This window comes from Sebastes umbrosus, chromosome 12, assembly GCF_015220745.1.
Source record: "Sebastes umbrosus isolate fSebUmb1 chromosome 12, fSebUmb1.pri, whole genome shotgun sequence".
Classification (NCBI taxonomy): Eukaryota; Metazoa; Chordata; class Actinopteri; order Perciformes; family Sebastidae; genus Sebastes; species Sebastes umbrosus.
Window position 1 is genome coordinate 1,992,906 of NC_051280.1, and position 26,674 is coordinate 2,019,579.

General features: G+C 41.5%; 1 protein-coding gene across 2 annotated transcripts in view; it reads right to left on the minus strand.

The window, feature by feature from the left end:
• Positions 1-26,674, minus strand: part of cdh6 (cadherin 6) — a 118,757-nt gene that overhangs the window by 14,949 nt on the left and 77,134 nt on the right. For both annotated transcript variants that reach the window (XM_037788091.1, XM_037788092.1), the window contains exons 6-10: positions 20,962-21,149; positions 18,091-18,341; positions 13,789-13,925; positions 11,302-11,423; positions 1,276-1,393 (exon numbers count right to left, since the gene is read on the minus strand). In XM_037788091.1, coding sequence (XP_037644019.1) covers positions 1,276-1,393; positions 11,302-11,423; positions 13,789-13,925; positions 18,091-18,341; positions 20,962-21,149 — 816 coding nt within the window. The remainder of the gene's footprint in view (positions 1-1,275; positions 1,394-11,301; positions 11,424-13,788; positions 13,926-18,090; positions 18,342-20,961; positions 21,150-26,674) is intronic.

Genomic DNA, 26,674 nt, shown 5'->3' on the forward strand with positions numbered 1-26,674 from the left:
CAGCAGGAAGGCAGGCGAGAGGTTCCTTAAAATATAAATAATAGACGATGGGGTTGAGTGATGTTTTTTTATTTTATTTAGCTGATTTAATGGTCTGTCTGCGAAGAACGAGAGACGCTCAGCTGCTCAGCGGACAGAGAGAGAGATGGGATGGGGGAGAGACAACGTGTAGAGTCGGCCTATTTTCACATCTAACTAAACCAGAGATGGTGATAGTTGGAAAGACTAACGACGTCAGTAGTGGTGATGCAACAAATACACGTGGATGATGACGCAAGTGTACTCGGGCACGGACCAACTTTACTAATGTGAAAGCTGAGTGGAGAGAGGGGGGGGCAATCGTACTCAGGCATGGTACGGATCAGTCGTACCTAATGTGAAAATGCCCTGAGTCTACAGCCCGTTAGCTTATCTTAGAATAAAGACTGGAAACAGCTAGCCTGGCTGTGCAAAAGGTAACGGACTGTTTCGTGGTCAAGTGACGGGACTTCACGGTGAAAAGACTCCAGTAAACTTACCATAAAACCTCAACTTGTCCATTTTAAACTCAAACTAAGTGTAGATATAACAACACATTGTCACTCCCAACTCGTCAAACTATGATGCTCCAGGTACCCCTCTAGTGTTTGTTTAGCACACAGTCTCTTTTCAAAATAAACCTCCAACGTAGGCTTACTTAGTTTTTAGGTTTACTTACACAACAAAAGTACTTGGTTAGGAAAACATTGCGGTTTGGGTTAAAATAAGTATGATTTGTACGTAACTGGCGTTAGCAAAAGACAGACGTTGTGTAACAAAATTAAGGTAAAATAACTCAACGTTTCACACTTGACACAAACAGCGGTTGTGTTTATTTGACCCGTCCGACCTCATCTCCCACCCGCCATATGCAGACTTTCTCGCTATGTAAACTATACATCAGTTGCTCTGAGTGTCAAATGATGTCAGGGATGGGTTTACAGTGGAGTTAGTTGAAAGCTCGGTGCATCTCATACAGATGTTAAAGGGTGCATCTGTGTGTGTCGGTATCAGATGCCGAGGGGTGCTGACCAAGTGGCGGTATTTGACGAGTTGGGAGTGAGAATGTATAGAATGTATTGTGCTGGTAGATGGATTCTGTTACCTTTGGACAGAGCCAATGATTATGATGTATGATGAATGCTGATGAACAATGCTGCAGCTAATATTTTGGTGAAGCGAGTGAATCCTTAATTTGAGGCCCTTGTATCACATGTTAGTAATCAGTAAGCCTGCATGCGGTCAGGTGTCGCCTACCTCCGTTATCTCGGACAGTGAAGTTGCTTTTGTGGGTCCCCTCAGGAGCCAGGCTGAAGAAGAACTTGTGTCCCGTTGACGGCTCGTCGGCATCGACAGCGCTCACCGTCTGGATCCGCTGTCAGAGACACGAACACCATTAACATGAACATCTCGATGGAGTTAAGTGAATTAAGAGCAATCAATGAGCGGGAAAACTACTGCTTCCGTTCACAGGGACAGTACACACGCTGCTGTCCTCGCTGTGTGCTGTAAGGTTGCCAACAGAACAGCTTGGACATCATCAGGATCACTGGTGCGTGTCGGTGCTAAATAAGCCATTAATATCTCCGTCAACAACACAGCTCAGAAAATAATATATCACACTGACGTAGGACAGGAAACATTGTAGCTGGGTTTACTGAATCATGAAACAACCAATTCAGTGAAACAAAATATCTGATACTTTGCATACAATATACTCTATATGTCAGGCTACTGATATACACATTATGCATTTACTGTTTTCCTTTATCCAAGTTCTTGTGCTGCTGCTTTACACAGTTAATCAACGATTTTATCTTTCCTGTCTTTATACTTGTCACTGACACAATTATCAACTGGAGTGATTATGTTATTATGTAAAAGCTATTTTCTTTTTGATATTCTAATTTCTTTGCTTTTCTCATATTTCTGTTAAAGTGTGACTAAATAGCTGCTTCCAGTGGAGCTCTGAAGAGTGATCAACGGGACATGAAAGCAGCTTTATTTGAGCAAAACAACGAGTGTTTGCATCGAGTGGAGAAGTGGTGTTACGCTCCAGAAGTGGTTTGAGAAGTTTCTTCCCACAGTGTAAACTTGACACCATTGACTGGATTCACGCTGAGCACAGCTGCTGTTCTCTGTGAAGACGTGCGCTGCAGACTTTTTACAGCTAGCCTTTACGTTTACAGGGGGTGGGCGCTTCATACTCCAAACATAGATTTCAGGTGGGGAATCGTTAAAAGCCAACACAAACTGACAGAAAGATACCAACGGTATCTCAATGGGTTTCTGGATGGACTCAAATTCAGACAGGGATGTTAGCGAAATGAAACATTGTCTAAAGTTAGAAATGTTTCTTGTTTTAGATCATGAAATATCCAAAATGAACACGTTTAAGAATCTGACCTCACTTTTTTTTTTATCTCCATACTGTTTCATTGACTAGCTAATAGTTTGACTATTGTTTTTTAAACCTGCAGTAGGCAGTATATTTTTGGCATCATTGGGCAAAAATTCCATAATAACCTTTCAGCATATTGTAATTCAAGTGTTCTGAGAGAAAACTAGACTCCTTCTCCTCCTCATGGCTCTGTTTTCAGGCTTCAAAAAATCTAGCCTGTGACGGGAGACTTTGACCAATCACAGGTCATTTCAGAGAGAGAGAGAGCGTTCCTATTGGCTGTTCATTCAATGGAGGCAGCTGTCAATCACTCGCAAACTCTGATCAAACGCTCAAACTAGTCAGCGCCAAGCCCCCAGGAAGTGCACCGTTCATCGATCCCAACTTTCGTAGTGGCCAAACGGCGGTACTGCAACTGCCGCGTCCGTCACGTGATGCCATTTCCAGACGGATGTCGAGCCATTTAGGCTTCTTGCGCCACTTTCATAGGAATGAACAGGGCCCCGCCTCCAACGCTGTATCCAGTTCTCTTAATACATCCATGGGCAGCGATGATCAAATATGAATCAATATTCTGTTACTGTAATGCCTATTTCTCTCCTCAAGTGTTTTCAGAATCATCTTGTAGTGTACTGTTTAGCTGTAAAATGAGAAAGTTTGCTCCGGCTGGTGGGCGGTGCTTGGTATGTCCAGCTAAACAGTACACTACAAGATGATTCTGAAAACATTTGAGGAGAGAAATAGACATTACAGTAACAGAATATTGATTAATATTTGATCAGTGCTGCCTAGTTTGAACGTTTGATTAAAGTTTGCGAGACTGCTCAGAGACGGCAGACTCCAGATCCGCTTTCAGCTTTTCAGATCTTGTTTTCCTCCGGTCTGTGAAATCTTGCAGCATCGGAGGACACAGAGGCACATGATTTTTTTCAGGTTACCTGTTTCATGCACTACTGTCAGGATATAGTGACCATTTTATAAAAATAACTTTTAAGTCATCATCATAATCATATTTGCTCCAACCTGCCTACGTCAGCTTTAAAGCTGCACTAATCAATATTTGTATATATTTGCATTAGATAAAATGACTAAGTGTAATGTGAAAGAGGTTGCTCCTAGTGCAAAGCACTGGTCTGATTTTCTGTCCCACAGACCCACAGGTCTCTGGCAGCAGCAGCAACAGCTGTTTTCAGTGAACAGGCCCTGATAAAGCCACTGTACAGAAAGACACCGTTAGAGTCTATAAAGAGACACATGTTTCCCTCGAGAGTTGGTGGAGGCCAAAAACAGAGCTACAAGAGAGAGAGAATACTGGACCTACATTCATCAGGTGGACACAAACAAACACAACTCCTGTCATTTCTCAGCTGGTGACTCCAGATGTGTTTGTTGTACTTTATATCTACAGTCTTATTTAATTGAATGGGAGACACCAGCTGAGAGATTAAAGGCTTTAACAAAGATTTGTGACACACACACACACCAAACAATCCGGAGCCTGAGGGAAGCAGAGGGGTGATATCCATCCAGCGAACAAATACTGATGATTAACACTGATGGACAGATGAAAGGGCAGAGGAATTAAAGGATGACAGGGACCTGAGACAACCAATGGCAGCAAACCGCCACACTGAAGCATGCCAAGATGAAGCTGTGTGCGCGTGCACGTGGCACACCAGCATAATGTTGTCGTACTTAGTTTAGTTGTGTTATATTTAACCTGTTACGTGTGTGTGTGATCACAGATTTGTGTTTTGATCCTATTAATTGTTGCATGCTGTAGATGCAGTATATATCTGTGTGTGTGTGTGTGTGTGTGTGTAAAACCCTATTTTGTAATACGTGATGTGTTAAAGCTCCTGTCAGCATCCATGACAGATTAGCTCATCAGCCACCACAAAAGAAGAAACTGAGTGGTCTCCAGGAGCACAACCAATCAGCTTCATAGCTGCACGAGCGCCTGTGTGTGTGTGTGTGTGTGTGTGTATGTATACAGTATGTGCACAAAAGCTTGCATGCTTTAATCACATTAGTTGCATCCGATCCCATCCAGTATGTGATGACTCATATCAAGTGGTATTACAGCAGAGTACAATTACACTAAGTACTGTTTAAAGCATTCAAATTCAGATTTTTGATTGATGAAATATTCAATATTACAGAGGTCTAACAAAGTCAACGTTGTTTCCCATGGGACAGTAAAGTCAGTCAATTAGGAAGCTAATTAAAAATGTCAACACTTGCATTGGTTTGTCGGCCGTGCAACGCAAAGAACAAAAATGGGAAATAAAAATCAGCCCTTGTTCAAAAATTCGTTCAAAAAAAGCCTCAACATCTCTAAAAACCATGAAAAACAAGGTATCCCTGATTCATGTAGCAGTTCACTTAAGCAAAAGAAACAAACAATTTCAGATTGTAGTGTTGCACTTGACAATAACAAATAAAGACATGTTGGCCTATATTCATCGACCCCAGTACGAGGGTCAGTGTGGTAATAATGGCTGATTCCATGCTAATGCTGTGTTTTTCTATTCATGAAAGGGGATTAGCAGCTCACTTTAGCCTCTTGCATTTGTCCCATCAGTGACTCATAAAAGCACATCAACTGCAGCGCAATAACTACAGGAGCACCTGTAGAGCTGCTCCACATTCTGTATGGGAGGGTTTCACACTGAAATAACAGCCCAGTCGCACAGCAGTTTTTTTTTTTTCATGATGGTCAGCATGAAATCAATTTGTATGTAATCTATGTAATTGTGAATCAGGAAGTATAAAGAGCAGCAAACACCGCGTAAAAACACTTTCCCCCAGAAGACCGGCGTTCATGTCCCGTGTGAAACCAGAAGTCAAAGTTGATCTATTTGTCACGTAACTTCCGTACTTAAAGTTATGCCATTTTTGGTGTTATTTAAACCCGAATCACAATCTTTTCCCAAACCTAACTAAGTAGTTCTGTTGCCTAAGCCTAACCAAGTCGATCTATTCCTAAAACCTAACTAAGTAGTTTTATTTTGAAAAGGCTGGAGCAACACGTGTTGCTGGACATTCGTAGGAAAAAGCACATAAAATACGTAGTTGAAAGTCGTGCTGAGCATCACGAAAAAAAAAAGGGAAATTATGTACACAAATTGAATAGGTTCAATTTCGTGACTATTTCAAGAACTGCTGTGAGAATGAGTTTGAAATAATGTTACGGAGCCGCCCTTTATGAATCATTAGTCAACAGCAGTTCCCCACTATACATGTGTGTCTGTGTGTGTATTGTATTTGTGTATAATTATGTGTGAGTTTCTCTAGAGGACTGTCCGTCTCCTAAAGGATGGGTCTGGTTTATCACAACTTGGACGGATCGTACCTATGATTGAGGATATTGAGTTCATGTGTGTGTGTGAATTAAGGGCTTTACATTTCCCAATTAACAACTTACATATGGAGGGTATTTTATAAGCTGATTCCAGTATTTCTAGACTCAGTATGTTTAAATTGGACATTTAAAGGTCGAACTGGAAGTGAGCACACCTGAAATGTCGCTCATAATCCCTCATCGCACAGGAAAACTGTATGTAGGCACAACGACAGGAAGAACAGCAGGTCAAAGGTGAAGCAGGAAGTGGGTCTGTTAACTGTGAAGGATATTTACAAGAGACAGTAATAACTTTACTGTTCACCTTCATTTTCTCTTCCTAATAAGTTTGACCTGGGGGTTTGTTTACATCCTGCCTCTCGTCTGTTGCTTGTCTTCCTTGATTTGACTTCTCTTTACTGTGGTTGCCATGTTCTAAGACTTCCCCATGGTGAATGAAACATTGTTATTACGGCTCATTAATCGATTAAAATATTTAATCGAGAAAAAAAAAATTGGATTAATCACAAATTAATCTCACATTTTTTCTGTTCAAAATGTACCTTAAAGGGAGATTTGTCAAGTATTTAATACTCTTGTATTATTATATATTATTTTATATTATTAATTTAAATATTATGTATATATTTATTATTGGAAATCAATTAATAACACAGAACAATGACAGATATTGTCCAGAAACCCTCACAGGTACTGCATTTAGCATAAAACAATATGCTGAAATCATAACATGGCAAACTGCAGCCCAACAGGCAACAACAGCTGTCAGTGTGTCAGTGTGCTGACTTGACTATGACTTGCCCCAAACTGCATGTGATTATCATAAAGTGGGCATGTCTGTAAAGGGGAGACTCGTGGGTACCCATAGAACCCATTTACATTCACATATCTTGAGGTCAGAGGTCAAGGGACCCCTTTGAAAATGGCCATGACAGTTTTTCCTCGCCAAAATTTAGCATAAGTTTGTAGCGTTATTTAACCTACTTCACGACAAGCTAGTATGACATTCCTGAGGTTTTGTAGTTTCATATGATAGCAGTATCTTCACTCTAGCTTTAAAACCCGCTGAGCCCGCTACAACCTAAAAATCATAAGTTGCGTTAAAGAAATTAGTGGCGTTAAAACAAATTTGCCTTAGCGCATTAACTTTGCCAGCCCTAGTTATTATACATGCAATTGATAGAAATGATGGCAACAACTATATGAAAATAAGACCCAAGTTGTAATTAAGCAGAATTACCCTTTAATGTTGCCCCTCTTTAGACCTGAAAACTGAGAGGAGACAAAACATGCAGTTCCACCTAAAGGTCAGAGCACACAATAAGAATATGTGCAATGATACGTGACATAATGCTGCTTGTAATGATTGAATATTTTTTTTTTGTAGCAGGAGCACTCTCAAATGAAATAATAATAAATAAATATTTGTTTTTCTAATCAACACCAGACAAATATCCAGAGTTACAGCAGGGAGGTGTTTTCAGAGCTAGTGCCTATTTAGTGTCTTCTTGTATGGGATTATTATGTTCATTTAAAATCTAATATAAGTTTATTTCCTGACAGTGCAGTCCTGCCCTGCTCCACTCTGTGGGAGAGAGCCCCTGCTGGCTGAGGTGAAGGAATAATTAGCAGCTTCTCCACATATCCACGGCAGCTCCAGTGAAATGAATCAGACTGCTGAGGAAATAACCTGGCTTTAAAAGAGGATGTGATGAAATGACTGCTTTGTTGTCACTCCTGTATTTTATATGTTGTTTTTGTTTTTGCAGGAGGAAGCATAGAGGTCTGCAGTGAGACCCTAATATATGAGGGCAGCAACATATTTGTATTATAATCATTTATTTCCCCTCGCCCTGTCTTATTTGCAAAGAGAAATATAGAAAAGATTGAGTAACGGTCAGACAGCTCTGACCGCTGCTTTTGCTGGTTGAAATGACAAACTTGGTGGCAGATTAAATCAGCTGTCGGTAATTAATATTAATTAATTGGTAATTAATTAGTAACTTGTATGGTTAATGTGCTCTCTGCAAGCCAGTGTCGGCACACGGCCAAAGATTGTTTGTTAGAGAAAGAAACGCCACTCTCTAAGGCTGCATTCACACCAAATCAGGCGTTGCGGCAATTAGCGCATGGTGTGGGAGCGTCTCTTAAATGGCCCATTTGAGTGGCACTCATTTGATTGGCCCATTTGATTTGATTGGCCTATTGATCGCTGGTTTCGTGATTGGCCACCTCAGTGTGACGTTGTGTTGTGTTTCTCAAAAAATTGATTCTGTTTGCTTTTTTTTATTTGGGCACCCCCTGCGGTCTCCACCGCCGCAGCCTAAACACACTACCCACATTCAAATGAATGGGAGGACCAGCTGTTTTTGCCGTAATGCCTGATTTGGTGTGAATGCAGCCTAACACCATTATATGACCATGAGTGTACTGCAAAACTAACAAAATGGTGAATCTTGACCATCTTGAAACGACCACACCATTCTCAAGAAGTCAGAATCTTCTAGTTAAATCTTCATTCATATCATATCATTCATTTAAGCTGATCAACTGCATAGTTTTGAATCAGGACCGCCGGTGTTTGGAGCAAGTACCCAAGTACCGCCCATGTGTATGGATATGATACTGGATATAAAATAATGATAAATAATTAAAGCTGCGAGCAGCGATGAACAGGTCCTCGCCCCTTAAGCACGTCGGGGGTACTGGCAGGACGCTGGTTGTGCATTTCCGTGACCATCTGACACTGCGCTCATGAGTTAGATGGTATTTCTTGCTTGGCGCTGGATATGACGTATTGCAAATTTTGTACCACTTCCTGTGTCCACTATGTGGCGCTGGACAAAACACACACTAATTATACGCTATGTTGTTATATGTCATGTGTACATCACACCATGTAAATCTCATGTAAAGTGGATGATCTTTGTCACATACTATATGGCTGACTTCCTGTTGTCAGTAGGTGGCGCTATGATTGTAACTCAATAGGAACATGTAGATGTCTGCAAGTCTGGACTCTTATCCAGCATGTGGAATTTGGGGCATATTAGACGAGTCCAGTCACAACAGCTTCCTGTGTCATGGCGAAAAATGCAAAATGCCCTCCTCGCCACGATAATGCTGTTCCATGAAAAGCCAAAAGCTTTGCAATTTTAACATCATGAAGATCTTGCCATTCTGATGACAAAATTTGAGATCGATCTGTTGAATCCTTTCGGAGGATTTTCAAAACGTTTCATATCTGTAAAGTGCATAAAATGGCGTGTTTTCACATGATCTATGACATCATCGTTAGAGATATCGACTATTCCTTGGCAATTTACGTAGCTTCAAATTAGCCGGAGGGTTATACCAACCAAATTTGAAACAAATCTGATAAACCCTCAAGGTAGGAGCTCGAAAAAGTTTGCATTAAATGCATGAAAAACGCACAAAATTCAAAATGGACGACTTCTGGTTGGGCGGAGCTAATGAAAACCTATGGGAAATATGTCCGCAATGATGAGAGCAATGGAGGTACCAAATGTTTTGAATATCGGAGCAACTACGTTCCAACTAAGGCTCCATCCATTAGGGGACGCTATGGAGCCCGCTAAACACGTGTGAACCCAAATGTCTGTTTATTCTCGCAATGTTCACAGGTGTTGATGTATGCGCCGAGAGTGTTCGAGAATACCAAGAGCATCAAAAATGTCTTCAAAGGCTAAAAGGGGGCGATATGGAGTCAACGTGCCACACCCAGGACCTCGTTTAGGCCCTAATGAAATACACTGTGTGCACAATTATTAGGCAAATTTTATTTTTGAGGATTCATTTTATTATAGAACAACTACTGTGCTCTCGGTCAATCCAAAATGTTAATAAACCTCAAACCTGAATATTTAAGAAAGTAAAAGTGAGGTTTTGGCTTTCTTAGGAGAATATCTATGTGTGCATAATTATTGGGCAACTATTCGCGTGCAAAATTATTATGCAAATAAATGAAAAACGATAATTTTCCCATCTCACTTGTTCATTTTCATCTTTTAAAGTGTAAACAACTCAAAATTTACAAATTAACATTTCTGACATTTCCAAAAAAAAATCGGTGCCCAATATAGCTACCCTTCTTTTCAATAACAGTCATAAGCCTTCCATTCATGGAGTTTGTCAGTTTCTTGATCTGTTGACGATCAACTTTTTGTGCAGCAGCAACCACAGCCTCCCAGACACTGTTCAGAGAGGTGTACTGTTTTCCTTCACTGTAAATCTCCCGTTTAAGAAGGGCCCACAAGTTCTCAATAGGGTTTAGGTCAGGTGAGGAAGGGGGCCATGTCATTAGTCTTTCATCTTTAAGGCCTTTACTGGCTAGCCATGCAGTGGAGTACTTCGATGCATGCGATGGAGCATTGTCCTGCATAAAAATCATGGTCTTCTTGAAAGATGCAGACTTTTTCCTGTACCACTGCTTGAACAAAGTGTCTTCTAAAAACTGGCAGTAGGTTTGGGAGTTGATTTTGAGTCCATCTTCAACCCGAAAAGGTCCAACTAGCTCATCTTTAATAATACCAGCCCATACCAGTACCTCACCTCCACCTTGCTGGCGTCTAAGTCGAAGTGGAGCTCTGTGCCCGTTACTGATCCAGCCACTGTTCCAGCCACTGATCCATCTGGTCCGTCAAGAGTCACTCTCATCTCATCAGTCCATACAACCTTTGAATAATCTGTCTTCAGATATTTCTTGGCCCAGTTTTGACGTTTCAACTTATAGGTCTTGTTCAGTGGTGGTCGGGTTTCAGCCTTCCTTACGTTGGCCATATCTCTGGGCACTGAACACCTTGTACTTCTGGGCACTGCAGGTAGGTTGCAGTTCTGGAATATGACAGCAGTGGAGGATAATGGGTTCCTGGTAGCTTCACGTTTGATTCTTCTCAAATCTTTGGCAGTTAATTTGTGTCTTTTTTCTCAACACGTTTCGTGCGACCCTGTTGACTATTTGCAACAAAACGTTTGATGGTTCTGTGATCACGCCCCAATATCTTAGCAATTTCAAGAGTGCTGCATCCCTCTGAAAGACTTTTTACAATCTTTGACCTTTCAGAGTCAGTTAAATCTTTTTTTTGGCCCATTTTGCCTGAGGAAAAGAAGCTGCCTAATAATTATGCACACCTTGATATAGGTTTTTGATCTCCTTAGGCCACACCCTCCTTCATTGCACAAATACACATCACCTGATATGCTTAAATCCAATAAGCATTCAAGTTAATACAGCTTAGAGTTGGAAAATATGCATAAAAATGATGATGGGGTCAAAATACTCACTTGCCTAATAATTGTGCACACAGTGTAGTACTGAACCCCAAACCTTAACTCTGATTGATTGGACAGCCAATCCTGATTAAGTTTGGTTGCTTAACTGTATAAAAGACAACGTATACTGTAGCCCGGTACTCAGTGACTTGATTAAAAAATAAATTCATCTCTAGCAATCTGAGCTACACATACAGTATGTGATAGAGTGATAAAGCTGTAGTACCTGACCAGCCTTAGTCCTCTCACAGACAAAGGTTTCGTACTCGGTGGCGAAGGAGGGGGCGTTGTCGTTGATGTCCAGCAGGCGGATGTAGACCGGAACATGGCTGCTCTGACGGGGATTATCTGAAAGGCAAACACAGGAAAAAGTGAACACCCTATGTCCAGACATTCACACTGTGAGCTAGTCTGGTACAACCACAGCGACCACTGAGCAGCTCGTCGCCTTGCTTAAGGCCCCGTTGTCATTAGCTGACGAGGGAGAACGTTAATCATCTGCTTTCACGAGCCACATTTTCCCTTCTTCCCTCTTGTTCACAAGCTGTGTCTTTACCCTCTGAGCTCACACAAAAGGCATAAAAGATGAAAAATATGAAAACATGAAAGAAAAAATATGTTTTCAAGATGTAAAAAAAAAAAATCCAGATGTTTGGAGCCTGTGTCCAAGTAGTTGGTTTATAGAGTCCTGTAATTTTCACAGCATGTCTCAGTTGAAGCCAGGAAACCAATCAGGCTTCCATTTCACACTGGTGCCCAAGTCCAACTGTTTGTGGAAGCTGAGGTCATATGATGAGAATGAAACCTGAAACTAGGAAAATAAATTATTAATTCAACAAAAACTAAATAAAAAAATATTTTGAGGGATTCTGTTTTCATTACCAGAAAATCATCAGTGCCCAGCAGAGTCTCAGCACTTAGCAGCCCAGCGTGACCGAAAACCACACGGCTTATTTTTGTTCCAACAGATTCATGGATACAAAATGGTACTGATGGCTCACTGCTTCATGTTCACAGCTACATTTTAATATTTATTTTTCTTTACAATGGGCACAATTACTCCATATCAAATGAAAGTGTGTCAGAGGTGTCTATGGTTTCATTTCTTGCTCTTCTCTTTTTTTGACGTATAGTATTGCAGTGTATTTCTGTGGACAGGTCATCATTTAGAAATGGTTAAAAAGACAGGTTCAATGTGCACGAGTCATTCGTAAGGAGACTTTTGACCTTAGATTCTCTCCACTGTGGACAGTTTGGTAAGGCTTTATATTAAGGTCCTTGTAATAAGCGTTAGTTAATAGGTAATAAAGCCCTATACGATGCTTATTAACATTATTATGAGTTAATAAGACTATAGTGTAAATAATAGCATTATAAACATGTTCATTGTTATATCATAAGACATGTATAAGCACTTATAAGAAACGTGTTAACAGTTTAGTTACAACACTGATTAAAGCTTCAGTAGGAAACAAGTTTTTGGCATCATTGGGCAAAAAACCCCATAATAACCTTTCAGTATATTTTAATTCAAGTGTTCTGAGAGAAAGCTAGACTTCTGCTCCTCCTCATGGCTCTATTTTCAGGCTTTACAAAATCGAGCCTGTGATGGGAGACGTTCACAGGTCATTTCAGAGAGAGAGAGCGTTCCTATTGGCTGTGCTCCAGCTGGAGGGCGGTGCTTGGTATTTCCTCAAGAGATCCCAACATGGCTGCTGGGTCACAAACTTTCTCATTTTACAGCTAAACAGTACACTACAAGATGTTTTTGAGAACATTTGAGGTGAGAAATAGGCATTACAGTAACATAATATTGATTAATATTTGATCAGCACTGCCTAGTTTGACCGTTTGGTCGGAGTTCGGTGGTGATTGACAGCCGGCTGTCATAGACGGAAGCTGGAGCAGACTCCAGATCAGCTCTGACTGGTTGTTTTCCTACAGTCTGTGAAATCTTGCAGATGCCATTAGGAGCACTGGAGGACCCAGAGGCTCAGATTACCTGCACTACTGTCAAGATATAGTATATATATATAGATCATATTTGCTCCAATTCTACCCACTGCGGCTTTAAGAGCATTAATAAAAGCTTTATGAGTTTATTCTAATTATTTATAATAGCAAATTTAACTAACTTACCTATAATGTCATTGTTATACCTTCACTAAGCTTTTTTTTGTTGCTTTATTAAGATAAATAATGCTTTATTATGCACTTTTTAGCAATTAACTATGCTACCAGATCTAAGGCATATTTAACTGTTAATACGATATTTTTATTTTTTTTAGATTTTGGTCTGCAACTTTGTGTTCTTGCTGCTGACTGTCTTGGCCAGGTCTCCTTTGGAAAAGAGGTTCTTAATCTCAATGGGACTAACCTGGTTAAATAAAGGTTAAATTAAAAATAATAATAAAAAAACCTTTGGCACACAAGAGGATAGTAAGAACTATTTCTTCTGTGGAAAGTAATTACAGTCCAAACTGTTCACCTTTAGGTCCGTGGACTACACATGGTTGATGTTACGTTTTTTTTTTTCATTTTTTACGTCATTTTTAGATGCTCTGAGGAGCACAAAAGACATTCCAGCAGAAATCGTAGAGGCAGATATCTGTACTGGTGACTGTGACTGATCAGAGCAGACATTCTGTCTGGCAACTCCACATCAATACATCACATCATCTCTGCAAATAGTCCCGGCCCCTGCTGGACTTACTGAACTCAGTGGCGATGATTGAAATATTATGCCAGGCAGTCTCCTCTCTGTCCAAGCCTTTGAGCAGGAACACAGATCCATTCCCTGGATGGACGTTGAACAGGCGGTCCATGTCGGTGCGACGGTCGATAGAGTACCTGTAACAAGCCAGACAGAGAGATGGTGAGAAAGGGCTAAGTTAAGCCAGTGGGTGGGATGAACTACAGTGACCTTGTATCTGTGCAGCCCCTCCAGGGAGGCACCACAACAGGGAGAAGATATTGATTTCTCTCAATCTGTGAAGGAGAGCTCATGGTAATAGAGCCACGTCCATCACTGTGGAGTTGTTGTACATATATGTTTGTGGAAGGTGCAATGTGAGCTCATAAACTTTGCATTACTGTGGTTCCTGAACTGCTGTGTGAAGCTCTTTTGTTGCTTCCCACAGGATTTTATGGTGAATAATGTGCCGCTAGCCCTGTGGCCAGACAAAAGGAAAGCACAATGTTTTTAATGGTCCAAATTAAACTGCATTAGTTACAGAAATGTTTCCATGGAGGCCTGTGAACTTAGGAGTATGAATAACAAATAGTTTGCCATAGTAACATGTAAAAATGTGTCTTAATTAACCCAGGTTTTCTCTAAAACCAGAATCTGGCAGATTTAGATGAGAAGCTCGCTATCAGCCTCATATTTGTGTGTTATGTACAGAGTTGAAGTCAGGACGTGGTAATCTCAGCCAAGTTAAAACATAAGTAATGAACATATGCTGTAACATTTTCTTATCCATTTATTTCCAAACCACGGATACGTTGAATGTGAATGTTGAGCATTATTTTTCTTTTTTGAATGAATGTGAATGTTTTTGCATTCCGGCAGAGCAAGTGCCGTTAGCCGTTAGTTAGCCTAGTAAAGTTAGCCTAGTAAAGTTAGCCTATGTGGTATAATAAGTATAAAGAGCAAGAAAATCCACTTAGGGGGCATCCGGAGTGGTTTTGAATGTGTCAAACAAACACAAGACTTTCACCCAGGAGACTGCTGTCCGTGTCCAATGTGACACCAAAAGTAAACGTTGATGTTACGCTTGTTACGTAACGTTACGTAAGAAAGTCTACTAAGGGCGGTTGTTACTTATGCTAATTACATAGTTAGGCTAATCTTAATCAAGTATTGTTGCCTAAACCTACCTGGTCTGCCTCCCAACTCGTCAAATACCGCCGTTTGGGCAGCGGACCTCGGCATCAGAAACTGTCGCACGGAGGCTTCTTTAGCAACAGTATGTGACGAACCGGGCTTTCAACTAAATCCAATGTAAACCCCCCTGTGGCGTTATTCGACGGCCGGAGCAAGTGACGTAGTATTAATAGCATGAGAGTCCGGTCAGGGCGGGAGGGAAGGGTGCTCGATGGGTCAAACAAACACAAGACTTTCAGCCAGGAGACCGCTGTTCGCGTCCCGTGTGAAACTAAAAGTAACGTTGACTTATTTTGTCAAGTCAGTCTTAAGTCACGTGACTCATCAATATCGTCAGTTCAGTGAGTCCTTTGAGTCGTTAGTATCGTCAGTTCGGTGAGTCCTTTGAGTCGTTAGTCCGTCCAAAAATAACACAAGAGGGGTACCCCGTGTGTCGGTCTCCGATGCCGAGCTGCACTGATAAAGTGGCGGTATTTGACGAGTTGGGAGTGAGAATGTGTTGCCTAAACCTAACCAATCGTAACCAAAATGCCGACTGATTTGTCTATTTAGAGCCAAATTGGCTGTTTCCCCCTGCATTCAGTTTTTATGCTTAGCTAGTTAGGCTAACTTTGTACTGATTCCAGCTTTGTGTTTGAGATTGAAATGATGTGGGGACAAAAGAAATGATGTACCCACTTTGATCTGTATGGTTGGACAAAACAACCAACGACCAACTTTGATTCAAACGACTGGAATCACATGATTGTTGCTGCATTCTGTCCTCTCCTCCTATTCAATCCTACTGTAGCCTGTTCAAAACATCCCAGCTACTTGAAAATCTCTTCCCACCATCTGTGGACTGCTCACAGAGCATTCTCTATTTTTGAACTAGTTGCTGAATGCAGCTATTCACAGCTTCACAGCACTCCATGGATAATAGAAGTGAGATGCCTTTGCTCCTGTCTTTTCCGCCTGCCTGTCAAAGAGGAGGCAAACTGCTCCATGTGTGAACATGTTCAGTGTCTGGATCAAGGCTGCTTTCACTTTCGAGTCCAGACTATTACACCAAACTGCTATCAGCTGTTAATTATGTACCATTCAATCTTAATTATTGTTTTCCATAAAGCGATAGATGAATCTAAAAAGAAAACATTGCTCCAGTACATCCAGGCTCGATCATAATTAGAAAGCACTCAACAGGAAAATAATAGTTCAGTGACACAATGTGAATAGATGATACAGTCACACACACACACAAAGGCACAAACAGGGATAATTAGAATCGTGTGTGTGTGAGTGTGTGTGTGTGTGCCCCCTCGTGACACATTTTAAGAGCACTCCATGGCTCCGTGCTCGTTTTAATTGGAATACGTTCCTCATCAGCTCGCCTGCTTTAAATGTAGAGGAATAACGGGCTCTGTTCCAGTCTCCAGCTGCGCTCTGTCCTGCCTGTCAGTTCAACACACTCACACTGCTGCTGTCATCCATCCATCTATACATCATGATTATCCGACACTTCTCTGTATTTACACCGCACTGTTTTTAAATCAATTCATTACCGGTTTCTATCCGATCCTTTGCTGTGTCCTAATACTGTTTTGGTAGAGACTCAAAAGTGCCGTCCAAGTTCCAATACCCACAGCAACAGATCAAATTACCCATGCAGGGCTGTAGGCATTTTATTTTGTCAACATCAGAAGATTCCCTGGATGTATCGATGCTGTTTGGTCAATTACTAACAGGAGAGTAACAGAACTCAAACTCTCCTAATGCCAGGCATCAATAATGAACAGTATTGCAGTGAGGCAGTGGGGTTTAAATATAGCCTGTGGGTGCAGGTTTCTGTTGTATGCAGTCAGCAGTTTTTCACACACAGCTGTATAGTCCGCAGACGGCTTGGTCTCTAATCTTAACAGTGATCACTGTGCCGCCTATCTTTGAACCTACTTCATATTTCTCCTCTGGTTCCCCTCTTTTCAGACTCTTATCGCAACTCCTCACAAGCCTTTAGAGAATCCACACTTCATCCGACTTCAACGCAGTTTTGCTGAGATTTTTAAAAACAGCAGGACAGGAAGTGAAGATATGCAAACTTTCTGCAGAAACAGGCTTCCTGTTTTCAGTCTGATATAAGGAATTAGTGCCAGGTGAAATCTAAATATATTAAAGGTAGGGTCGACTCAGGAGCTCCGTCTATACCCACTCCCTCCCCTCGGGGTTACTTCCAAAGCAATGCCCCCCACTCACATCTGTGGCTCTTGTGTTTTGTTTCAGGCTGCTGTTAGTATGACCAAAGACTTGATTTGCTATAGGCTAAAAAATATAAGCAGAGCACAAGACAAGATTTACAGAGCAGTTATTAGAAGTGTCTTGACAGCATTATGGAAAGGACCCTACAGAGAAATAAAACCTTTTTCTTTACCTTTTCGTTTGATCCGGTCTGTTTGTTATTGTGTTTCTCACTCTGAGAAGTCTCGCTGTGAAACGTCGCGCCACATCCACATTGTCGAAATATTCAGCCATGACATTGAAAATCTTTTAGATAACACTAAGCTACACTTTCTGTAGTCCAACACAACAAACTCTGACAACACCAGCACTCCTCTCTCCACACTCACTCACGTTTCCATCGTTGTCTCTTCCGGCAACAAGTCACATGACACAACTAGAATGGCACTCAGAGAGCGCAGACCTCCGTCAAGGTGTGTGACTTTAAAAACAGATCACAGCTAATAACAAACAGAAAGCGAAAGGTAAAGAAAAAGGTTTTATTTCTCTGTAGGGTTCTTTCCATAATGTCGTCAGACACTTATAATACCAATCTGAGCCTGTCAGCGGCAAAAACAAGGACCTTTAGTGGACATACATTGACAGCACGTAACTGCCCTGAGCGATTACATCACAGCGGTTTAGCGGCTGCCGTCTGCAGCGATCTCCTTTAATACTGAATCAGTTTCAAGAATTGTTGTCCCCATTAGTCACTTGGACACAAAAACATGGGAAAATAGGGTCCAGGTTGAAAAACACAAAAGTTACCCTTTAAAGGATTCCAGGGTTTTCTGCCATTGGTTAATTGTCTTGCCTTATTAGTTTATAACCTATTTTTAACAAAAAGAGAAAGAAAATTCAACTGAGGTTTTGTCTTACTTGACCATGCTGCGAGCTCCATCGGGGTCCATTGCACTAACTGAGCCCACAGCCACGCCCACTGCAGCGTCTTCCTTCACCTCCATCAGATAGCTGGCTTTGTCGAACAGCGGCGGCTCATCCACGTCGTCCACGCCAATCCGAACCGTGGCCATGTCTTTGGAGCCTGCGGACATGAAGCGAGGGTCCACCTGGGTGTTCTGGACCTGGATCTCTACTGTGTACGACGGCTTCTTCTCAAAATCCAAAGGCTGCAGAGGCAAAGAGATAAAAAAACAGAAACACAGAGGGGAATTTTATGAATGAGGAGAGGAGAGAGAATGAGGAGTGTCTCTCTGTTGGTACAGTAATGGAATCGTGGTAAAGACAAAGCTGCTGAGGCCAACAATCAACTAAAAATATGTACCTGCCAAGAATAATTATGAACACAAAAAAGTCATTTAAATATAGTATTTAGCAGTTTAGCAAAAAGAGTGTTGTTGTGTTTGTGTCCACCTGATGAAAATACGACCACACCTGAGAAAAATCTTTTTAGCAGCTAAATGTCCATCAGCTAGTTGCTAAATGTGTCTATAGCTGCTGTATGCAGCTGAGCAGGTATTATGCAGTGGGTCAGAGTTTTTTCACTCAACATAGAGGTCTGGAGCTTGTGTGCTGGAGAAACAGAACAATGAGCTGAAAGCGTTTTAGCATCAGTATAAGTGACCCACATTGAGGTTTAGCCAGCAAATGCAAATTTCGATACCTTTTGCGCTTGACGACGAGTGGTTATGTTGGTCCTAGTTTATGGAATATACAGTATGATTATTGATATAAAAATGTATTATTGTGATGCAGGCAAAGACTGGGCTGACCAGCCCAATCACAAATAGGTTAGTTTTTATACTGTATATAGTCATAGTAATAGTAGGCTTGATACAAGGGACGTCAGGATACCAGAAATGTAGTAGTCGATACCAATACCGGTGAAATACCACAATTCTCCATACCCAATTGGATACCACGGTAAAACACAAAAACAAAACAATTAACAATTTGAATTAATGTTGTTAATGATGTCACTCACATCATCTTGCAATTCTCAACGTCTGTCTCTGAGGATCATCGCTAAGTTGGAATTGTTTCCTCCTTTCGTCTGAAAAGTTTGTTTGCATGGTGTTTTTTTTGCGAATTTATTATTATTGATTGTCTTTTTATTCAAATATTTGCTTTAATTGAAGTATTCTTGGCATTAGTAGTTTTAATAATGTATTATAAGCTGCTTGGAGCTAATATTTGGAAGTTAAACAGGTCATCATTTTCTCTCTGTGAAAACATCTCCTTCAGACAACTGGATTTATTCAAGTTTCTCGCCAAAAACTATATTTTACCAGATTACATTTGAACACATCATGATAACGTTATAATTTCCTTACGCCCAATACTCCTTTTTTTACTGAATAGAGCTTGAACACATCATAATGTAAATTAATGGCACCTCCCGTTAATGTTAGCTGTTAGCTCCGTGATTTAGCCAAGCTGGTCTGTGCTGCCCACCGGCTGCTAACAGCTAACGTTAACTAGCTCTCCTCCGGATCATTCCAACACGGATTTGTTGTTAACAATGTAGCATTATGAAGGAAAAATAGGGTGCGTTGCGTCGATGGTGACTTTACTGTGCCGTTAGTCTTGCGTTGGTTAGAAAAACGAGTACTGTCACAGAGAAGTTCTCGTAACATCCCTACTTAATACCATGAAGAACATCCCAATTAGTTGTAATCCAGGAAGGAAATTACTTAACCATATCTTTTAATTTGATAGCCGAGAAGTTGAATATCCAAGGCCGGATTTATGGAATGTGAGAACATATCTCTTTTATTGTATCAGGACTATCTGAATGATAAAAGAATAAAAAGAACAGCACATGCTGTTACAGGGTGAATTCTAACATTAATACAAACGTGATATAAAGCAGCTGACAGATTCAATCTGATGACAAATAATATTAGTTTTTCACAAGTGCAAATAATGTTGATGTTTCTTGACATCAGCTGTGATAATGCTGCATGAAACGAGAACAAAGCTTCAGATGTACTTGAACAGCTCTACATGAGCTGCCTTTGCTTCCTTGAAGGAATCCTGGATATTGTCCTCATCTCGTATCCTGCTGACAGAATATCATTACTTCTTTGTTGAAGCTCGCAGACTTTACGAAGGTTGTGTCAGCAAGAGGAACAAAAGAATTTCTAAATATCAATTGTGATAGTACATCAGTAAACACACACACACACACACACACTCTGTGAGGACACTGTGATGAAAAGCTCCAGTCCTGTGTATCGGTGCCTGCAGCAAAGGCTAGGACTGGGGGTTGTGCAGGTAAAGATGAATAAGTTTAATTTGGTTTCTTTCATCTGTCAAGCATGCCCAGGCTTTGCATATTTAACAGTACGTGTAAAACAGACTACGTGGGCAGGTTCCTTATGAGTGGAGAGTGTGGGATCTGCTGAATCACTGCTTTAGAATTCATTTGATTTAACCAATTCCGTGAGAGAAATATCAAGATAATTAAAAGCCAGCCTCATTTCAACGTGGGCATCAGGACAGCAACAGATTTCACATTTATTTACAAAAGATGCAGTTTTCTGCATTTCATTCGGTGCTATTCAGTGTACTACTACTGAAATGTACTCTGCTGCTGTTGCACTAGCTTTCATATCATATATTATTGCTTTTATAATGCATCTTTTAACCTATTTAGAGTATGTAATAATTGTGTTAATGTATTGTATGTATTGTATGTATTGTATTGCGCCTGTTTCCTTTCACATTAGTGCTACACAAACAGTTTCTAAATGCCATTAGTAGTCTGAGTCCACAGTTTAGTCTCACCTTGCTGACGGAGATGACTCCCTCCTGGGTGTCTTTGTCAGTGGAGATGTCGAACATGTCCATGCCGTCTCCACTGACGATGGTGAAGTACATCTCAGCGTTCTTCCCGATGTCTCTGTCAGTGGCTCGGATTCTCCCAACTGGAGTGCCAGACTTGGACGACTCGGGAACTCTGAACTGGTAAATGCCTGAAAACACAGACAATATGACTGACCGTCAGCTGCATGATATGAAACAGGTGATGCTTTAATGCAAGTAATGCTGGGATCAAGAGTTTTCTTTGCACATTGTTGCCACTATTAGCCATTATGTAAAATAGCTAATTTCCTTGTGGTAGTATAAACTAGAATTACCGCCTCGCAGTTGTAGGCCTCTGCCACTAAGCAAAGATTCAGTTTACATCCATTTCTGTTCAAAATGTCATCACTACATCATTTTATCCTATGAAACATGTATGTGGAATTGTCATAATTATTGTTTTCACCGCCGTTGGTTTGTTTGTCTGTCTGTCTGTTAGCAGGATTACTCCAAAAGTTCGCAATGGATTTGAATACAATTTTTTGGAGGGGTGGGGTGTGGCACAATGAACAATCCATTCGATTTTGGTGGCGATCCGGATCATGATCAGGATTCAGGAATTCCTATCAGCCTGAGCATTAAAACCACAGGGAATAACACATGCGCAGTGTAACTGATGACGCGTTGATGACACGTGACCACGCCTCCTTCTGAGAGCAGAGAGATACATGTATGGATGTGTGTGCGGGAGCTGCTGTCCGTCGGCGGTGAGAAAGAAAAAAGCGGTAGATGACAGGATGACAGACATCGTAGTGTAACGTTATACAGACATAACAAGGCTGCTGAATGAGAGAGGCATCCGGCGACACGTACACGGAAACACACCGTGTTAATAATAAGCCAACCATCTCACGGGACAGCCAGCTGTGAGCTGTGATCTGTTTTTACAGTCACGCACCTTGGCGGAGGTCTGCGCTCTCCGTGTGCCATTCTAGTTAGGAAATTAATTCTTCTTAAAGCCCAAAACATGTTTTGTGAGGTCACAGTGACCTTTGACCTTTGAACACCAAAATCTAATCAGTTCATCCTTGAGTCCGGGTGGATGTTTGTGCCAAATTCAAGGCGTTCCTGAGATATTGCGTTCACGAAAGTGGTACAGACAGACAACCCCAGAAACGTAATGCCTCCGGTCAAGGCTATGACCAGCACACAGCCCTCTCATTCACTTGAATGGAACCAGTCCTTCGGTGCAGTGGGTGGTGCCAATGCAGAGGGCTGCAGCAAAAACAAAAAGTCACACCTAGCTCTACTTCTGCTGCAAAAGCAACGCGACGTCATCCGGCAAGGCACTGCGCTGGCTGGCCAATCAAATACACGCAAGCACACATTCCTGGTAGGTTACTTTGTAACATGAATGCCATATTCCTACTGCTTACCTCGCAATCTTCATGACTAAAGATAAAATAGTTGCCACCGTGATCATTTTGTGACGCTGTTGTGCAGTGTTGTGGCATCCCCACACCTAATTTATTACTATAATCTTGGTCCAATGTGGGTATATTAATTGTTTCAAAAAATGTATGAAGGGCTGAGCAACTGGGAATCACTGTAAGAAGTGTATAGTGATGGACACAATTCCTTGAATTATTTAGTAATCTGAATGGGGTCACTTGTTGCCTCTGACAGAGTTTGAATCGTAGATCCAGTGATAGACGGAGCCGGTCCGACAGAACCGTATTTGTCTCGTTGCCATATTTAGGCTGTGTGGCTCTTTAATTTGAATAATAAAGATGCATTTTTGCTTGTAGCTCGTAGTTTTTATGCTCCTTAACCGTTAGTAGTAGGGGCAGCAGTATAGGTGGGAAATCAATTGACTCACAAATCCATTTCTACAACCTTAAGGTGCTATGGGGAGTTTTCTTGTAAACAAACACAATTTATGCTGAGATCCAGTTTTCCTGACCAGAACACATTCTCTGCATCCTTGAGGTCGAACAAAACAAATGTGTTGAATATATTTCCTTCTTCATAACACATTTGCAAATACGGCAAAAACAGAGATCCACTCATAAAAGCATTGCTTCATAATGCAACTAGGGCTGTCAATCGATCAAAATATTTAATTTCAATTATTCAATTAATCGCATGATTGTCCATGATTAATCTTGATTAATCATAAAGTAATTGCACATTTTTTATCCGTTCAAAATGTACCTTAAAGGGAGATTTGTCAAGTATTTAATACTCATTATATTGTAGCCTATTCAACATGGGAATGGCCAAATATGCTGCTTTATGCAAATATATGTATACATTTATTATTGGACATCAATTAACAACACAAAACAATGACAACTATTGTCCAGAAACCCTCACAGGTACTGCATTTAGCATAAAAAATATGCTCAAATCATAACATGGCAAACTGCAGCCCAACAGGCAACAACAGCTGTCAGTGTCAGTTTTTTCCTCACCAAAATTTAGCATAACTCCATAGCGTTATTTAGCCTCCTTGGCGACAAGCTAGAATGACATGGTTGGTACCAACGGAATCCTTAGGTTTTCTGGCTTCATTTGATGACAGTATCTTCACTCTAGATCGATTGTGTTAATGAGTTAAAGAAATTAATGGCGTTAAAACAATTTTTCGTTAACGTTAACAGACCTAAATGCTACTAATTGGTCAAAAACTCCTTAAAAGCCCCAATTGTATATGATACCATTAAAATGGTTCTGGTGACCGCTGACCACAGTCATTCTTCATTCTATAGCTAGATAAAGAAAGTGAAGCATTTTCAAATCCTCCACATAGTGACTTTAATGATTTCCATAAAACTCTGTGTGAGTGTTATTTGTGATGATAAAACGTAAATCCGCTCCGACATGAAATTTACAACCCAATCATCCGATCGCAAGTGCACATTAAGATCCCTCTGTATTCTCACTCACTCACTCATCTTCAACCGCTTGTCCGGGGTCGGGTCGCGGGGGCAACAGCTCCAGCAGGGGACCCCAAACTTCCCTCTCCCGGGCTCTGACTGGGGGATCCCGAGGCGTTCCCAGGCCAGTGTGGAGATATAATCTCTCCACCTAGTCCTGGGTCTTCCCCGTGGTCTCCTCCCAGCTGGTCGTGTCTGGAACACCTCCCTAGGGAGGCGCCCAGGGGGCATCCTTACCAGATGCCCGAAACCACCTCAGCTGGCTCCTTTCAACGCAAAGGAGCAGCGGCTCTACTCCAAGTCCCTCACGGATGACTGAGCTTCTCACCCTATCTCTAAGGGAGACGCCAGCCACCCTCCTGAGAAAACCCATTTCGGCCGCTTGTACCCACGATCTAGTTCTTTATGTCATCACCCAGCCCTCATGACCATAGGTGAGAGTAGGAACGAAGATTGACCGGTAGATCGACCTCTGTATTCTGAGGATTAAATCCATTGTAAAGGGGCAGAAAAGAAATCTATCTGGATGAAAGTGTATTGACATAAAAACATCAGAAACTAGAGGGTCAAAGGTCAAAGGTCACTGTGACCTCACAAAACATGTTTTGGGCTTTAATTCAAGAATTCATATGCTAACTAGAATGGCACTCGGAGAGCGCAGACCTCCACCAAGGTGCCTGACTTTAAAAACAGATCACAGCTCACAGCTGGCGGTACCGTGAGGTGGTCGGTTTATTATTAACAGTGTGTTTCCGTGTAACGTATTGGTGGATGCCTCTCTCATTCAGCAGCCTTGTTATGTCTGTATAACGTTACACTACGTTGTGTGTCATGCCGTCATCTGCCGCTTTTTTCTTTCTCACCGCGGACGGACAGCAGCTCCCGCACCTCGATGTCTGCCTCTCTCATTCAGCAGCCTTGTTATGTCTGTATAACGTTACACTACGTTGTGTGTCATGCCGTCATCTACCGCTTTTTTCTTTCTCACCGCGGACGGACAGCAGCTCCCGCACCTCGATGTCTCCCCACACATCCACCCAACACCCATGATCCACACACGTATCTCTCTGCTCTCGGGTCACGCGTCATCATCAACGTGTCCTCAGTTACACTGCGCATGTGTTATACCCTGTGGTTTTAATGCTCAGGTTGATCAGAATCCGATCGCCACCAAAATCGAATGGATTGTTCATTGTGCTACACTCCACCCTTCCAAAAAAATGCATTCAAATACATCACGATCTTTTGGAGTAATCCTGCTAACAGACAAACAGACAAACAAACAAAAAAAGAAAAAAAACAACAAACTAACGCCGGTGAAAACATAACCTCCTTCCTAGGCCTTCGGCCTTGGCGGAGGGAAAAAAGAAATACACCAACCACAGTCCCAGATCTCTGTACGGCTCTCTCTTACTGGCTTTGCCATCCTGAAGGCTTCAATTCCTGTATTTTACATGTGTGCTATGTTACAGTGTCTGGTTGTGTCAATGATCCACTACCTTGTCGTTTGCTCATTGCTGCCTTTTAACCCTGGAAGGGGGTTTCGTCTCAGGTAATCCCTCTCAAGGTTTCTTTGAATTTTTTCCTTCGGGATTTTTTTGGAGGGATTTTTTTTTCTGTTGTCCACTTAGGCGGGTGTCTGTATTTCTTGTCTAATGTGGCCCTGTGAGGCCCTTTTAGAATGCTACTGGGATTAAGAGCTGCACAAATAAGCCTGATTTAACATAAAAGCCAGAACATCACCACCTGAGGCAGTGAGTAGAAACTGACTGACTGACTGACTGACATTGATGAAGAACCCTATTAATCCCCCTTTCATATGGTGTGACTCAGTGATACAGCAGGTAAAGCAGGTCACAGGAAATGGATGCAACACAAAAACTCAAACAGACATCGAGAAAGTTTGTGTCTCCTTGAAATATAGCATATGACAGCATTTATGCTGAACGAAGAAACATCCTTCTGTTGTCTTAGAAGGTTAGACAGGTAGACAGCAAGAACAAAAGAAGCATTCTTAGTCCAAAAAAAGTAAATGCTGATGGAAGCCAGGTGCTGGAACAATGTCTCTCTGCCAGACTGCTGACTATCATTAAAAACAGCATTTCAATGTATTTTATTGTGAGTGTGATGTATCCCCTTTGTTCTCTGGAATAAGCGCTGTGTTTTGCCATCAGTTTGCTGTGGCAGTTTGAGATGGCCGTTGCTAAGAGTTTTCCTCCTCATTGCGAAACAAACACAGCCTCGTCCTGTATGTGAAAAAAAAAAACAGCTTGTTTGAGTCACTGAATGGAGTCCAAGCACACAAACACGTTGAAATGAATGCAAATGAGATGTCACTCTGCTGTATGAACCTGAGGCAGTTCCATATCAGGATGCTTTCCTTTATTCGGGGTGTGTGTGCGTGGGTGTGTGTGGGTGTGTGTGTGTGCATGCAAATACTCCATTTCAGAGATTTAGTGGTGTGTATAAACCACTTGAGTGAGTAATTATATGCTACTGTGACACAGCAGGCGTCATACACCCTGGCAGCTAGACAGTACTCAACCCGCCACTGTTTTGGTATACTTATATACTGTGTTTGTGTGTTTGCATCCACAGAGAGAGAGAGTGAGATAAAGGATGTGCTAATGTGTATACACAGTACGCACATCATCACAGTGCCATAGTGGCAGCTGCCATCACCCACTATCTTATTTAACAAAGAATCATTTCACCACCTTCATGAAACACACACATACAGTATGTACATATGGTTC